General features: G+C 36.2%; 1 protein-coding gene across 1 annotated transcript in view; it reads left to right on the top strand.

The window, feature by feature from the left end:
- Window positions 1-12,290, top strand: part of LOC149789587 (uncharacterized) — a 102,458-nt gene extending 90,168 nt beyond the window's left edge. Inside the window, exons 12-14 of the mRNA XM_089972921.1 lie at window positions 1,248-1,266; window positions 6,983-7,071; window positions 11,790-12,290. Of these exons, the coding sequence (XP_089829047.1) occupies window positions 1,248-1,266; window positions 6,983-7,071; window positions 11,790-12,290 (609 nt within the window). The remainder of the gene's footprint in view (window positions 1-1,247; window positions 1,267-6,982; window positions 7,072-11,789) is intronic.
- Window positions 12,291-18,882: the final 6,592 nt, after the last annotated feature.

Raw genomic sequence — 18,882 nt, 5'->3', positions numbered from 1 at the left:
TTATTAAAGGAAAGCATGTACCTTAAAATATCTGGTATCAAAGCACTGTTTGCTGTAGGAATTCCATTAATAGATCTGATTGTTTTTAATGCTTGTTGACAACACATTTTGTACAGTAAAGCCAATGTTTATATACTCTGGATGCACACTGGCTGATAATGTATACATTTAAAACAACACAAAGAGATACATTTATAAACGTTAATAATAAATGACTGGATATCTTTTAGGTCAGATATGCAGAAATGTGACATCGTACACTTTCGGCTGAAATGTTAGTATGTTACATATTGATATTTAGCTTAACTGCTCATAGACAAGAAGTGTTTATTGGATGGTCTGTCGTCCGTCATCTGTCATCAATCCATCACATGTATTCCATTGTCTGTATTAGTAAAAGCTTGTTATCTCAACTCCTGCATTATTTTAGAGGTCTGCCATGAATCTTTACACACAAATTCATCCCAAGGTCATATTGGACCTAAACGAAAATGGTGCTGCTGAGACAACTAATATGGCAACCAGAGTGGCCATCTTGAAAATCCTGTAGTCACTACTTTCCTGAGAGTATGGTCATATCAACATGGTCCATTGGAGCTGTTACTAAAATACTTTTTTTATTATTTCTAGTTGGTTCTAAATCCAAATGTTGCTAATCTGACAGCCATCTTTAAAATCTTGTTCAAGGGACTCTTGATACTTTTAATGTATATTGAAGTTTCAAATTTAAGACTTGTAAAATTGTCAAAGGATCCATGCATTTCAGCAATCATTGTGAAAACTATGGCACATCCCTTCCACCATAATCTCTACATTTAGCCTGGATCATCAGTCTTAAAAATATGGCAGACTCCTTACACCATAATCTCTACATTTAACTTAGATCATCAGTCTTAGAAAACTATCGCAGATTCCTTACACCAATATCTCTACATTTAGCCTGGATCATAAGTCTTAGAAAAAATGGCAGATTCCTTTCCCCATAATCTTTACATTTAGCCTGGATCGTCAGTCTTAGAAAACTATGGCAGATTCCTTCCACCATAATCTCTACAAGTCATTTAGCCTGGATCATCAGTCTTAGAAAAAATGGCAGATTCCTTACACCACATTTCAACATTTATCTCATATCATCAAGGATTGGTAATTCCTGATCCTACATAAGGGAAGGTTGCAATTTTACACATGGTGGCATGTAAACAGCAATGAATAATACATTTTAAAATGTTATTTACTTTACCTTTCAGGAACACGCTGCTGATGGATGTAAGTATATATTTTTCTCAGTCTTACACTTTATCCAATCAATAATATATGAGATTCCCTTCCATAATTATTTTTCTTTTTTAAATTTCAACTGAAGTTTGTTTGTTCTGCTCTTTTCATTTCTTCTAGGTCATATTATCATAAAGCCAGGTGATGTAACTATCTGGAATTCATGAGTTGACTGTCATCTGACAATCTTGTTATTGCCAGTTGTCCTGAACGGTACTATCACTAACACACTATATAAATCTTATGCTGCAACAAATTCATCCCATGCTTAAATCTTCTGATACAATACATTCATCCCATGCTTAAGTCTTATGATACAACACATTCATCCCATGCTAACGTCTTATGATACAATACATTCATCCCATGCTAACGTCTTATGACACAATACATTCATCCCATCCTTAAGTCTTATGATACAATACATTCATCCCATGCTAACGTTTTATGATACAATACATTCATCCCATGCTTAAATCTTATGATACAATGCATTCATCCCATGCTTAAGTCTTAGTGTACAGCACAATCATGCCATGCTTAAGTCTTATGATACAATACATTCATCCCATGCTAACGTCTTATGATACAATACATTCATCCCATGCTAACGTCTTATGACACAATACATTCATCCCATGCTTAAGTCATATGGTACAGTACATTCATCCCATGCTAACGTCTTATGATGCAATACATTCATCCCATGCCTAAATCTTATGATACAATGCATTCATCCCATGCTTAAGTCTTAGTATACAACACATTCATCCCATGCTTAAATCTTATGATACAACACATTCATCCCATGCTTAAGTCTTATGATACAATACATTCATCCCATGCTTATGTATTATGATACAACACATTCATCCCATGCTTATGTATTATGATACAACACATTCATCCCATGCTTAAGTCTTATGATACAACACATTCATTCCATGCTTACATCTTATTATACAATACATTCATCCCATGCTTACATCTTATGATACAACACATTCATCCCATGCTTACGTCTTATGATACAATACATTCATCCCATGCTTAAGTCTTATGATACAATGCATTCATCCCATGCTTAAGTCTTGTGATACAACACATTCATCCCATGCTTAAGTCTTATAATACAATGCATTCATCCCATGCTTACATCTTATGATACAATGCATTCCTCCCATGCTTATGTCTTATGATACAATGCATTCATCCCATGCTAACGTCTTATGATACAATGCATTCATCCCATGCTTAAGTCTTATGATACAAGACATTCATCCCATGCTTAAGTTTTATGATACAATACATTCATCCCATGCTTAAGTCTTATGATACAATACATCCATCCCATGCTTACATCTTATGATACAATGCATTCATCCCATGCTTACATCTTATGATACAATGCATTCATCCCATGCTTAAGTCTTATGATACAATACATTCATCCCATGCTTACATCTTATGATGCAATGCATTCATCCCATGCTTAAGTCTTATGATACAATGCATTCATCCCATGCTTGCGTCTTGTGATACAATGCATTCATCTCATGCTTAAGTCGTATAATACAACACATTCATCCCATGTTTAAGTCTTATGTTACAACACATTCATCCCATGCTTAAGTCTTATGATACAACACATTAATTCCATGCTTTAGTCTTATGATACAATACATTCATCCCATGCTTAAGTCATATGATACAATACATTCATCCCATGCTTAAGTCTTATGATACAATACATTCATCCCATGCTTAAGTCATATGATACAATACATTCATCCCATGCTTAAGTCATATGATACAATACATTCATTCCATTCTTAAGTTTTATGATACAATACATTCGACCCATGCTTAAGTCTTATGATGCAATGCATTCATCCCATGCTTACGTCTTATGATACAATGCATTCATCCCATGCTTACGTCTTATGATACAATGCATTCATCCCATGCTTACGTCTTATGATACAATGCATTCATCCCATGATTACGACTTATGATAAAATGCATTTGTCCCATGCTTAAGTCTTATGATACAACACATTCATCCCATGCTTAAGTCTTATGATACAACACATTAATTCCATGCTTAAGTCGTATGATACAACACATTCATCCCATGTTTAAGTCTTATGATACAACACATTCATCCCATGCTTAAGTCTTATGATACAACACATTAATTCCATGCTTTAGTCTTATGATACAATACATTCATCCCATGCTTAAGTCATATGATACAATACATTCATCCCATGCTTAAGTCTTATGATACAATACATTCATCCCATGCTTAAGTCATATGATACAATACATTCATCCCATGCTTAAGTCATATGATACAATACATTCATCCCATGCTTAAGTCATATGATACAATACATTCATTCCATTCTTAAGTTTTATGATACAATACATTCGACCCATGCTTAAGTCTTATGATACAATGCATTCATCCCATGATTACGTCTTATGATACAATGCATTCATCCCATGCTTACGTCTTATGATACAATGCATTCATCCCATGCTTACGTCTTATGATACAATGCATTCATCCCATGCTTACGTCTTATGATACAATGCATTCATCCCATGATTATGTCTTATGATACAATGCATTTGTCCCATGCTTAAGTCTTATGATACAACACATTCATCCCATGCTTAAGTCTTATGATACAATACATTTATCCCATTCTTAAGTCTTATGATACAATACATTCATCCCATGCTTAAGTCTTATGATACAATACATTCATTCCATGCTTACGTCTTATAATACAATGTATTCATCCCATGCTTAAGTCTTATGGTACAATACATTCATCCCATGCTTAAGTCTTATGACACAATACATTCATCCCATGCTTACGTCTTATGATGCAATACATTCATCCCATGCTTAAGTCTTATGATACAACACATTCATCCCATGCTTAAGTCTTGTGATACAACACATTCATCCCATGCTTAAGTCTCATGATGCAATACATTCATCCCATGCTTAAGTCTTATGATGCAATACATTCATCCCATGCTTAAGTCTTAGTATACTACACATTCATCCCATGCTAACATCTTATGACACAATACATTCATCCCATGCTTAAGTCTTATGATACAACACATTCATCCCTTGCTTAAGTCTTATGATTCAACACATTCATCCCATGCTTAAGTCATGATACAATACATTCATCCCATGCTTAAGTCTTATGATACAATACATTCATCCCATGCTTAAGTCTTATGGTACAATACATTCATCCCTTGCTTTAGTGTTTTGATACAATGCATTCATCCCATGCTAATTTCTTTTGATACAATACATTCATCCATTGCTTAAGTCTTATGATACAATACATTCATCCCATGCTAATGTCTTAATGGGCCATCATCTAAAACTCATGTTTGCATGGAACTGGAGGTACATTTTAATGGGCCATCATCTAAAACTCATGTTTGCATGGAACTGGAGGTACATTTCAATGGGCAATCATCTAAAACTCATGTCTGCATGGAATTGAAGTACATTTTAATGGGCTATCATCTAAAACCTGTGTTTGCATGGAACCTGAACTACATTTTAATGGGCCATCATCTAGAACTCATGTTTGCATGGAACCGGAAGTACATTTTAATGGACCATCATCTAGAACCTGTGTTTGCATGGAGCCGGAAGTACATTTTAATGAGCCATCATCTAAAACTCATGTTTGTATGGAACGGAAGTACATTTTAATGAGCCATCATCTAAAACTCATGTTTGCATGGAACTGGAAGTACATTTTAATGAGCCATCATCTAAAACTCATGTTTGCATGGAACTGGAAGTACATTTTAATGAGCCATCATCTAAAACTCATGTTTGCATGGAACTGGAAGTACATTTTAATGAGCCATCATCTAAAACTCATGTTTGCATGAACTGGAAGTACATTTTAATGGGCCATCATCTAAAACTCATGTTTGCATGGAACTGGAAGTACATTTTAATGGGCCTTCATCTAAAACTCATGTTTGCATGGAACTGGAGGTACATTTTAATGGGCCATCATCTAAAACTCATGCCTGCATGGAACTGGAAGTACATTTTAATGGGCCATCATGTAAAATTCATGTTCGCATGGAACTGGAGGTACATTTTAATGGGCCATCATCTAAAACTCATGTTTGCATGGAACTGGAAGTACATTTTCATGGGCCATCATCTAAAACTCATGTTTGCATGGAACTGGAAGTACCTTTTCATGGGCCATCATCTAAAACTCATGTTTGCATGGAACTGGAAGTACATTTTATTGGGCCATCATCTAAAACTCATGTTTGCATGGAACTGGAAGTACCTTTTCATGGGCCATCATCTAAAACTCATGTTTGCATGGAACTGGAAGTACATTTTATTGGGCCATCATCTAAACCTCATGTTTGCATGGAACTAGAGGTACATTTTAATGGGTCATTGTCTTAACTTCATGTACATTTTGGTTTGTCATATATAATTCATGATTGCATGGAACTGGAAATACATTGTACACCTCATTTTAAAAAATAGATCCACAACCATGACTTTACTTGTCTGTCAGATGTTCTACAGTAAAGCAGTAGAAATGTTTGCCTTCACTTGCAACAAAAAGAATCGTTGGTTGTGGTATGCTGTAAAGAATGAATTTATGTCAGATGTGTCTTGATAACCACGATCATATGAAAAAAATTACTTATTATCATTCACTGTGTAGGACTATTAAACACAGCATGTATGCATTATATGCCATTGATGATACATTGCACACACAAATTTCCATCATGTATGTAGATAGGACTATTAAACACAACATGTGTTATATGCCATTAATAGTTCATAGGACTATTAAGTACAACATGTGTTATATGCCATTAATAGTTTATAGGACTATTAAACACAACATGTGTTATATGCCATTAATAGTTCATAAGGCTATTAAACACAACATGTGTTATATGCCATTAATAGTTCATAGGACTATTAAACACAACATGTGTGTTATATGCCATTAATAGTTCATAGGACTATTAAACACAACATGTGTTATATGCCATTAATAGTTCATAGGACTTAAGTACAACATGTGTTATATGCCATTAACAGTTCATAGGACTATTAAGTACAATATGTGTTATATGCCATTAATAGTTCATAGGACTATTAAGTACAGCATGTGTTACATGCCGTTGATAGTTCATAGGACTATTAAGTAAAACATGTGTTGTATGTCATTAACAGTTCATAGGACTATTAAGTAAAACATGTGTCATATGTCACTAATAAGCACAACACTCAAATATTACCATTCATGGTACTCAGATTGTATATTGTATTATCCTATTTCAAACTAGTTCATAAGACTATTAAACACAAGTTGTTTGTATTATATGTCATTCATGGTTCATAGGACTATTAAACACAACACATACGTATTATATGCCATTAATGGTACTCTCATTGCACATAAAAATTTATGTCACGTTTATGACTATTAAACACAACATGTATGTGTTATATGATATTCGTGGTTTATATGACCATAAACACAGCACTCACATATGACAAGCCATTCGCAGTATTCACATTGCAGATTTTAATATCCTATTTTAAATTGAATGTCGTGTTGCGATTGCTAAAACTGACATCATTTTGTTTTCTATGCAGCAGGTCACACAGCACTGGAATTCACAGGAAGTGATGACAGGAAACAGCTTGTCACTGCAGCAACATCAGTATGGATGGAACAGGATGATGTAAATAGCCATTTTATGATTTATGCAAAACTGTTTACCACTTAAATGAATAAGGAATCAGACTGACATAGTGTTCTTTTCAATTCAGGGAATATTATCATATACTCTGGGATTAGCATTCTAGAAAAGGAAAAGAGTGCAATAGTAGCGGCTAAGTATTACATTATTAGAAATAATTGTAACCGCCTCCCCCCAATAATTTTACCCTCCAACCAAACAAAACTCGTATTCCTTGTTAAGAGTGGGAACTATCAAGAAAATAAATATTGCAAAACATCAAGGACATGAGAAAATTTAAATACAGCAGGGTCTATCAGGATTTTAAAAAAATGTTTTAGAGCTGATGTGTTTTGAAAATGTGCTACACAACATACCTTAGTATGCCGATGTGAAAAATTACAGAGGGGATGACGACACCTCCATTAATTAAGAAAGGAAAAATAACAGTTGAAAACAACAGCAAATTGATATCTGAAACAAAAGGTTGGCTCTTCTTTAAATATTTTACTCAATCATAATATTACTTCCTCCCAAATCCAGCTCTCCCAGGTCAATCTTTTTAGCTAAAAGAGCTAAAAGTTATCTGCCCACCAAGGCGACGGTTGGGCAGAGTGATCTCCCCATTATATAGGAATTCTCACTTCACAAGGAAGTATACACCATCTATATTTCCAACTTGTCTCTTTTTCTATCTCAACAAAAGTTCTGCCTTTACACTGTTTGCCTGACTTTGTCATCTTTAGGTACATAGAGAGGTAGCCTATGTGACTTCACAATGCATTTGGGCTGTACTTTTATTATCTTAATGTGCATGCCTCTGAGACTAATAGATAATTCTTAATAGTATGGTGAATTATTTGGGCAAATTTTTTCCACTATTGTTCATGTAACGCTATAAAGCATAGCTGTGCACCAACTTTCTGTTCAATTATATGAGGCAGGCGCAGAGATACAACAGGTTTATGCGTTCTGCTCTATTTGCCTCACAGATTCAACCACTGGCAAATCAAATAAACACGTGACTAAGGATGAAGACACTATGAGCCTTCATGCTGACATGGACACAGTGCGTGAATGTTTGGCAGATTAAATGAGATAAATCAAAATAGGACTCTCCAGTTACAAAATAAAGGAAATCTACAAAGTGAAAACACCGGTACATTTGTCACCACCACAGGACTCCAATCAGTGAATGAACAATACATAGCATTCTTTCGCTCCACCGATACACGTGGACCAAACATCCCTTTCCCAACATTATGGCTTAGATGGCGTTATCCTCTTAATATTGCCTAAATCCATTTTGACCGGCCTAGGCTTACTACATGGGATCTTCCGGGACAACGACCTGTTTGCATCATCAATTGCAAGACCCCAGCTTCAGATGTCTCTTTTCCTTGATAGATGCCTTCAAGGTTTCATCATGACTTCCAGTCTTTTCATACATCAGTTTCTCATTTGGAAACCCGAGCAGTTAACCGGGATATCACATCTCTGGGGATAATAAAACCATACTTTATTTTCATGGCTAAAATATCCTTTAGTGACACTCAACAGTTGGTCCGCCATGTGGTAGCCATGGTCTCTATGTTGTACTCAGTATCGATGGCTATCTTAAAATAAAAAGAATATAACACATAATTTCTTACTCAGAATTCCACAATACTTGCATGGGAATCGGCCAACTGAATGGCCCAGGTCTTGAGTAGAGCTGCTCAACCTAATTTAGTCAATGCCACAATATCAGCTGCAAATTTACAACTATTAGAACAAGATGCATTGTTCTCCACTTCTACTTTCCGTTAGGATCATCTTAAAGTCAAGCTAGAATCACAAACATTACTTTCTAATTTCCTTTTTAACTGCCAGATCAATGACATGGACAAACAAGCCACTAAGGAGACAACTATCTCTTCTCCTCACCACAACACCATACAGGTATGTTTTGTTAAATCAATAATCCAATGGACATGACTCAAACACAAACATCTGGCAAGTTGTCCTATCATAGTTCCTCACCTAGAAAAGTAAGATTGTTGTGATCCAAAGTGGGCGAAAGACATGTTGCAATCACTGACACCAGTTTCTCTACATGACCTCCTCCAGTTTTCGAAAATAAGCATTGTCCCCACATCGCCCTTCCCATCAATTTTGGTAGGAGGATGGCTTCAGTTCTGCTGAATGGGACAATATTTGACATGATCAACATTAGACTCGACAAGTGGTTTCCTTGGGCTTGGTGTCTCTTCCAAAACAACTCCTCTTCTGTCCAGAGTCCCATTGGCTATGAACAATCCAACAGACCCATTCAAAGCCACAACCTTCCAGGAAGAAATAATCGACCTTCTTCATAAAAGAGTGGTAGAAATCATTCAAAATATAATTCCACCCGGATTTTATTCCATACTTTTCATGGTCCCAAGGGCAAATAGCACTCATTGCATTGCCCTCTCCTTGATCTAAGCAGCTTCAGTTGATTCATTTATGCTCATTTGTTCTCAATGGAAACACCACAGTGCAATATGAATGCCATGCAGGAAGGAGACTTCACAATCAGCATGGATTTAAAAGACGCATATTTCTACATCCATATTGACAAGACTTCAAATACGTTCTCGCATTTCGCCTACAACTACATCGTTTATCAATTATGAGCGGTCCAATTTGGGTTCTCCTTCAGTACCTTGTCTAATGAACCATGCTATGGCTTATGTGAGGATAGCAAGTTACCTGGATGACATCCTGCAAAAAACATCAGGTGAGTTTTATATTAAGACACTATTTGATAATCCTTGTCACAGAACATACAAACCTGGATTTCCTCATCAACAAGGAAAAGACTGACCTAGTTCATTCATTCATCCAGATTACAGATTCACAACAGAAATAAAGCACATCTCTCAGGAATGAGCATTGAAAATCAGGATGGTAGTGGCTTTGTTTCGAGGAATTCTCTCTCCACATGGGATCCCTGCCTTGTAGGCTTTCTCAGCGTGGCAGGGGACCTCATCATCCTTGAACGCATTTATATGTGACCATTACCAATGAAAATTTTATCCCAACAAATGCCATCATTTTGCCCTCTTGGACCAACCTCTCCCCTTCTGGGCATATATGACATACCATCTATAGTTTCGGGTCAACCTAACTTGGCTCACTGCATGTATAACTACCAACCAAGTCCAACCAGATCAGCTTGTACCAACGCAAGTACAGATGGCTGGGAGTTCATCTACTACCATTCTTCTGGGATGCCAGTGGAATGTGGTTACCCCCAGGTCCAGCATCTATATATCAATATTCTCGAGAGGGCCATTTTGAAAGACTCACTGGAGAGAGTCCTTATTCTATCTGGCAACTCTGCGGTGGTGACTTACCTCAAATGACAAGGCAAAACCAAGTCCTGAGGCATTTGCCTACTGGTGTAGGACTTTCTAATGTGGTGCTGTCAACAATAAATCCATGTCCAATATTCTTATATTCCTAGATGCCTATACATAATAGCGTATTGTTTGTCCCGGAACAGTCAGCTGACACAGATGGAATTGTCTCTGTTTAAAAAAAGATAAGTCGCTTAAACTTGCCAGACATTATGACCTTTGGTTACTGTAACAATGGCGCTGCTTGCCTAGCAACAACATGGGTGACCTATTTTCAACTTAACGAGTTAGTCACGTTTTATTAAATCAGTGTCAAATGATCTTATATCATTGTCCATGAATATTGTGATCGGGGTAGCTACCCTACATCAATGTGGACTTTGTAGTTTTATTAAAAGCCTCAATTTTAACATTAACAAGAAAAGCCAAGTCAGTTTTAATCAAATTCATTAGGAATATTTTTACGACAGATTCTATCAAACACTTTCTTTGGTGGTATCTGGATATATTTTGTAGCATCCTTAGCTAGTTCTTCAATGGAACATCTGAACAAATTTCAGTCAAACATTGTAGGCACAATTATTAGGAAATGTGCTATCGTAATTGTGTTAAATGATCTCCTACAAATGGTATGGTTTCTATTACAACTGTATGGACAATATTTCAATGTCTTTTTTAGACCATATGTGTCAATTTTGCTCAGTCTTAGAAGGAATGTCTCTATCAATATTCTCCATCAAAATTTCGTTCAGTGTTGATCCACTGACAAGAGAGTGGTTTCGTTGTCAACAAGGATGAAAAACTATTTTCATCTTCTTCCCCAAAATGTATGAGCTAATTTTCACATGTATGGTTGGAGAGTTAATGTGACTACAAATTAAACTTAATGAAATATTGTCCTAGCATGAACATCTTTTACATTCATGCAGTCGAGGACATTTAAACATCTAGTCCTAGCGTGAAAACTTTTCACATCCGTACAGAGGATTACATTTCACAATATAGTCAGACAGAAGTAAAGCAGTAGAAACACTGTTAAACACCACATCAGGAAGCTGATTTTTCTAGCAATTGCTTCAACTATAGCTCCTGTCTTATTGCTGTATTTATGTTTGAAACTAATATACAGTTTGTAAGCAAAAACAAGGACCATTTCATTACAGAATCAACTGTATATGTGTGTTATTCATGAAAAAACATGGAAGTCTATCTTTGATTAACCTTTCTGCTATCATAAATGTTGTTGCAACATGTATTTATTACTTTGGAAGCAGTGTAATGTTAAACTATATTTTATATAAAAAAACATGTTCATAATGGTGTTATATTTCTTTGTAGCAAAAGAAGGATCCAACTGAGCAGATAGATTATCGGGCATTAGATTTGGCTGCATCAGAGAAACCCCAGCTGTTTTTGCCATCAGGAAAGAAATACCATGTATTTTTCAGTTACGCAAACCCAGATATGCAGTGGGTAAAGGATACTGTTGAGAAATTAGAAAAGGAACACGGATTTGTTTGTTGTGAGTATGATAGAGACAATACTCCAGGAACACCATTAATGCTTTTTGCTGAGAATAGCATTAGAGATGCATACAAAACTGTTGTAGTTATGACAAATGAAGCTTTTGAGAGCGGTTTTGTTAATCACGAAATTGACATGGTCTTGATTCAAGGTTTTGATGAAAAGAGAAAATGTATTGTCCCAGTATTAGTAAAAGACTGTAAAGTTCCTGTTCGCCTTCGTGCCTTGAACTATGTTGATGCTCGGGATCCAATTCAGAGAGACATCTGGTGGCCCAAGTTATTAACAGAGCTACAGACTCAAGGTGAGAAATGATTTATTTGTATTCTCATTTAAATGTTTGTAACATTAAATATTTAGCAGTTGTAATTAAGTTTCATGCATGTTTCTTAAGCTGTTAAACTGAGTGTAAATTTAAATTATGTGTTGAAAGTGTTTTATTGTATTTCATTCAATGAAGTATACTAAGCAGTCACGTTGTACCAGTAATAAATAGTTTTATCGTTCAATTTGAGGGGGGAAAAGTTAATGTAATTGTCGATTAATCCATTGGCATTATATAATGATAGTTACATCTTACTCATAAATGAATGATTGCAATCACCTTCTCGCTTTGTGACCGCATGATGTATGGTTTGAATAACTGTAAGTTGTTTGCACTATTATCAGCATCTCCTTAGAAAATAGTATTACACTGATATTGCATATTGAATTTGATCAAAAAAGTCTAGATTCTGTTCTTGGCTAAAATAAAATTTCATGTCATAAAATTATAAGTATGTTATGTTATGAGATAAATTATTTTGAAACTAACCCATCTCATTTGTGTTTGAAAGACTCAGTTATGCAATCTGATGGCCACATATAATTCCATCATCATCAGTCTTGTGCCAAAGCTACGGCAAAGAGCTCTATATGCTATGTAATCTAATTGCCCTGTATCATACATCAGCAGTCGTGTGTCCAGGCTAACATTAAGAGCTGTGTACAACTTCTTTGTACTTTTTCTTAAGTTCTTAATTGTGATTATTCCTACCACAATTATGTCATTTTAGTTTTCTGTACATAAAGTTAAGCTTTCATCAGTCATAGCTGGATTACAAAATGCAGACTTATTTCATTGACCGTCAAAACTAATGCTAAAAGAACACAAATTCTTCATTCTAAATAACTATTTGAACAATTTATGATTAAAACACTACCAGATGGTGGAGTCCACCAACTGAAATAATACATAAACATAGTATAATTATGAATAATCCTTCCAAAGAAACACACATTAAATCTTGACAGATGGGTGCCTTGAAAAAATACGAAAATCAGGACTGACATCGAACCTAGTCGTCACGAGTTTCTCATTCAGTAAAGATGACGGATGCGGGAGGTCGCAGGTTCGAATACTGGCCGATTCATACCAAAGACTTTAAAAAATGACACAAATAGCTGCCTTGCTAGGTGCTCACCATTGAGAGGTTTTTATTACGACTGGACAGCCTTGTTTCAGGATAATGTGACTCAGTTGGACATGATGCTACATGTCTGTGGCATGATTCTCCAGTGTTAGAGATCACTATAACTGATATAATGCATACATCATAGTGATATCGCTGAACAATTGTTAAAGTTGCGTTAAAAATCCAAATCACAAACACATTAGATAAGAACCATAGTGCAATACTTGCAGCTTTGATTATGGATTGTCCATTCTGTACAAATGATGTAGGTGCAGTGGTAGGTTTCCCACTCTATACCTAGGATGTAGACACACAATCAAGTGTTCACTATATATCATTGATGTAGACACAGGGGGCCGTTGTCTACATTGTACCCTGCATCTAGACATGGAAGATGACTGACCGCTCTTTACATTAGATGTAGACACAGGGGTCCGTTATCCACTTTGTACATTGCATCTAGACATGGAAGATGACTGACCACTCTTTACATTAGATGTAGACACAGGGGGGCCGTTATCCACTTTGTACATTGCATCTAGACATGGAAGATGACTGACCGCTCTTTACATTAGATGTAGACACAGGGGTCCGTTATCCACTTTGTACGTTGCATCTAGAACAGAAGATCACTTACCACTCATTACATTAGACGTAGACGAAGAAGACGATTATCCATTGTAGAAAATATGTTTCATCTGGTTTTTATTTGCTTGGATATGTATCATTCCTGTCTCATTTCAGAAATAACATGAGTAATATGAATACAATATTGCTTCTTCATCAACTTCTTATATTTAAATACCTTTGCAAACACACATCGAGTAATTGTCATATACTATTGTACAAAATAGTATCATACCTTTGATGTTCTTTCCAAAAATGCTGTTTCATCACGTTACTGTTGAGGTTTACCAAGTAAACAGTATATTTAACATTATTAAAATTAATAAATATCAAACCTTTAAATAGAATTTCCCTCAGCACTTTTAAAAAATATAACGGATAAGGCAGTAGTGCTGTAAACATGAACATAATGGAAATGGAACAGAATGGAAATATTTAATTACAACTGTAGAATTAATCCTAAAAGTTCACTTTAGATCTGATTTTGATGTGCTTCTGGTTATGTTACAGCTTATTACACACAAAATGTTAAAAAAAAGTAGTCACATTTTTTAAAAATTACATTTTCACCTTCAATGTAGCATGTAAAATACACTCATGTGCTGTCAGTGGACGCGAGGTTTCGATTCTTAACAAAAAAACAACTGTACCACGAGAGAAACTGTTTTGTTGCTGTTAGATAGAACATGACATTTGTTCTTGCATATAAGGGCAGCGCATTCTTATGAGACGGGGCCCCGAGTGGCCGAGTGGTCTAAAGCGCTCTTCGTTACAGATCACTGCCATCTCACCTCTGTCTGCGGCGGTTCGAGTCTAAGATTCAGCCAATGTGGGCATGTGAGAAAGCTTGCCAGTAGCTTCTTGTGAGTCGGTGGTTCTTTCCAGGGTTTTCGGGGTTCTTCCTCCACCATTAATACTGGCCGCCATGTATAGCCTATCGTGCTGAAAAATGGCGTTAAACCCCACAACAACAACAACAACAACATTCTTATCAGACAGATTTTTACTCTATTGTCTTGAAATCATCCATGTAGCAGGACCATGTGCAGTGCACTTGGATGAGGTCACTATAATCATTTGCAACCATGCAGTTCAGTAGGAAACTTTGGCAGCATGTTCATAAAGTTAATGTCAATACAGCTTAGCTTGGTAGGGCATAACTGCTTATACTGCAAGTGTGAGCTGATAGTATTTAATGATGTTCCTAAGAATAAGCATGCCTGAACCAGTTTGATTTTCCAGCCTGCCATGGTTGGTATCCAGCCAGTGAGCCATGGGCTTGCAGTGGTTTGCACTGCGAATATGCTGATGATAAGGTGATCAGTTTCATTGTATTCAGATGCACATACATCAGTAAGATTCTTTCATCTTTGTGTGTAAGCATGCCCATTCGACATATACAATATCAGCAAGCAATCATAGCGAGCAGACATATTGTTATTAGTATTGTCACAGTGACGGTCAAGCTCAACAATGATAACTGGATGACATTCCGGGGCAATAGCCTAAGTGCACAGCTGTCCAAATATTGAATAAGTTGTCCATAATTAGACAGCTATGTTATCCCATTGCTCAGGCGGCGAAACTTTGAAACATTTGGAAGACTAACTGAAATCGGTTTGCTAGCCAACTCATAAGGGTTGAATGTGTTATTTTTATTGAGGCCAATATGCTTGGTAAGTCTTTCTCATAGGTTTGAAATCTTTTATTTTCGGTCAGCACAAACTGCGTCTTGTTTTTTCTCTTGTTTCCATTGCCAAGAACCCAAACTTAAATTGGCATACCTTCCCTGTTCCGCTGAATGGCATCATATATATATATATATATATATATATATATATATATATATATATATATATATATATATATATATCCACAGTATGGTGATGTTCAGTCAAGTGTGGCAGTTTTGGTCCATGAGCTTGGCTCCTTGGACATATAAGTGCTAGTTTCAAATGACGTCACCACCATCATTTTTCTTCAGGATAATTGCTTGCTTGAGAATTCTTTCCAGATAGGCTAGGCATATGGTTGCACCTGTTTTGTTCACTTGGTTTTCCAAGATCACTAGCATTTACCAGCTTGCCCTTGTTAGGCATTGTCCTCAATGGGTATTTTTAACTTTTTCTACCACACACTGCACAATACAGCCCACGTCACAAACTTATAGTGGCCAGGTTGTAGGAGTGAGGCTATCAGATGGGGTATAAGTCATACACGGATGAAAACTTAGTGGCTGCCACAACGACTGGGAGAGATGCAGGAATAGATGCTGCATATACATTGCCCATTCATCTATTCAGGATCATCCAGTCGCCCCAAAGTACTTTCTCATGGTGTCAAGGTTGCTAAGAGCAAGTTATAAGTCCTCTTGGACGTGAAAAATGCTGAAGATGTGTGCATTGACCTGAAACTCTTTCTTGGTATTGCTAAGATAATGATACCAACAAGGGTTTTGGGGTATAGTTGCAGGATACGGCTTTACTATAACAATATCAAAGGAGACTCAGATTCATAGATTACAATAGCTCCCAAGCAGCCGAATTCCTACCTTCTGGTCTTCCATGATTTTTATCATCTTTCACTGACCGACACCCCATGTGCTGTTGATTTTTTCCCCCGAAGCCACTGCAGTGCAATACATTTCCTGTGACTGAGCTACAGTTGATGTTTCTGGTGCATTGTGCACTATACACCTCTCCCTCAATCACTCATGTGCAAAGCAGTCCAAAAACGTACAGCATACAAAACAGGGAGGGCAAGACTTAAATAGGGACCTCAAGCAAATGGAGAATGGGGTACGCTAATGGTTATACATCGAAATGACAATTTAATGGGGGTTGTGGTAGTGTTTAATGGAAGACTGCTCACCTTATGAGCGGTATGTAAACAATTCTCACAAAACAGCTTTTTCTAATGAAGTTATTCTCTTTGGTATATATGCCCTTATTTCCAAGATAACCAATTTCTGAGAGACCATGAAAACATAACTCTGCGAGACTTGACACATTATTTATATAAGTGGAATGTTATGTGCCTCTGCAACATTGTGCATTATTTCACTGCCTCTTGCACAACAAAAACTCTTCATTGAATTGATAAATTAAAGAAAATTGTTTAGTGAAACAACCGTCAATATTGAAAGTTAATTTTCTATATTGTTTTGTTAGTGGACTATTGATACAATGGTTTTATTTCAAGTAATAATGAAGCTGCTGCTTGTCATGTTACAGATACCTGAGTTCCACATCAGGAATTTTAAGGTCACTACTCCATTATGAACCTGAGTTTTTAATTGAGTGTTAATATGCAAGAAATACATCTGCAAATAGGAGATCCAAACACAGGAGTTTAATTAGGTTCTCAGTGAAACACGGGCATATCTTTGATGATAGATTTACATCTGTATGTTTGAGTACAAGATGAGATGTCTCATTTATTACGAAAACGCACAAACTGAAACTAAATCTATGAATAAACCACAAATTCCACTTGACAAAAGTTTTTGTTGCCATTTGTTTCTGAACATGTTGCCACTGGTAGGCACTATTGATATTTTCACTGATCAAAATTGCATCAAAACTGGTTATTTCAGTGTATTGAGGATGTATATTGTAAACAAAACGTAACAATACGTAGGAGTTCTTATGATAATTATAAATTTCATGATGTCGATCCAATTTTTCAGACACAAATCACAGTTTGTTTTTTTACGATAAAACAAGTAACATTTTGTCGCTTTATTTACCAACTTCGATCGCGCTTTTCTTCCCATTCAAATAAGGGTCACTTCCTTTGGCATATTTTATGCGATTCATGCCTGTTATAAATATGTTCACAATTTATCCAGCATGCAACTTATCGAGGAAGTTTTGAATTTTCTCGTTGTGCATGTGATATCCTTGTGAATATTACTAAAATAAAGTACTCTAAAATTGGGATGAATGATGGATGAGGATAGTTCTTGCTTTTTGCTGTAGGCAAGATTTTTTGCCAACTCTTTGTGTACCACAAGACCTACACAGATCTTTTTTCTCTGTAGCCCTTCCCTGCAATGATGAAAAAGCAAAGAAGAACTGTGGCCTTGTCTTTGTTTTTTGCCTATGAAGTGCATAATACTTGTAACTTTGGCACTTGTTAAATTGTATCTGCATTACCAAAATTCACTGACATTTGTTGAGTTCCCTCATATTTGGGAATATATTATCTTTCATAGTTGTATTTAGATAAAAATATTCAGTGTGTGTTCTATGTTATTTTATGATTTTATCTTGAGTAAGCGATTGGCTGACCTCAGGCAATCTTACTTTATTTTCGACTTTCGCAGCTTCTTATTATGGCCGGATCTGTAGCATTCTGTGCAGCCTTTAGTGTTACCTCCAAGTCTGTAGCATTCTGTGCAGCCGTTAGTGTTACCTCCAAGTCTGTAGCATTCTGTGTGGTCTTTAGTGTTTCCTCCAAGTCTTCATCGTGTATCTTATGCATTAAAATCTGAATTATGGGCTGTCTTTAAGTTCCCATAGATGATTACAATGTATTTGTCTTTGACTGGATCATTGGCTCAGTGTCACTTAGCCCATGTAACAAACCACAGGGACTATCTTAACAATTTTTCTACTTTTATTCGCCCTGAGTTCGACAAATTGCCTATGATGTCTAGTTGGCCATAATGAAAGTGCTGATATGACATCCATAATGGCTTCCATGGCAGTCATATTGAAAACCCAATTTGATATTCCTCTTGAGTGGAAAGTCACATTAATATGGGTTTTTCACCAGAAGACTTCTTCTGGTGTCTAGTTAGTCGTAAATAAAAATGGTGCCAT

Source organism: Sinohyriopsis cumingii, chromosome 10 (assembly GCF_028554795.1).
Source record: "Sinohyriopsis cumingii isolate HCF-2022 chromosome 10, ASM2855479v2, whole genome shotgun sequence".
NCBI lineage: Eukaryota > Metazoa > Mollusca > Bivalvia > Unionida > Unionidae > Sinohyriopsis > Sinohyriopsis cumingii.
This window is presented reverse-complemented; position numbering and strand designations above follow the sequence as displayed.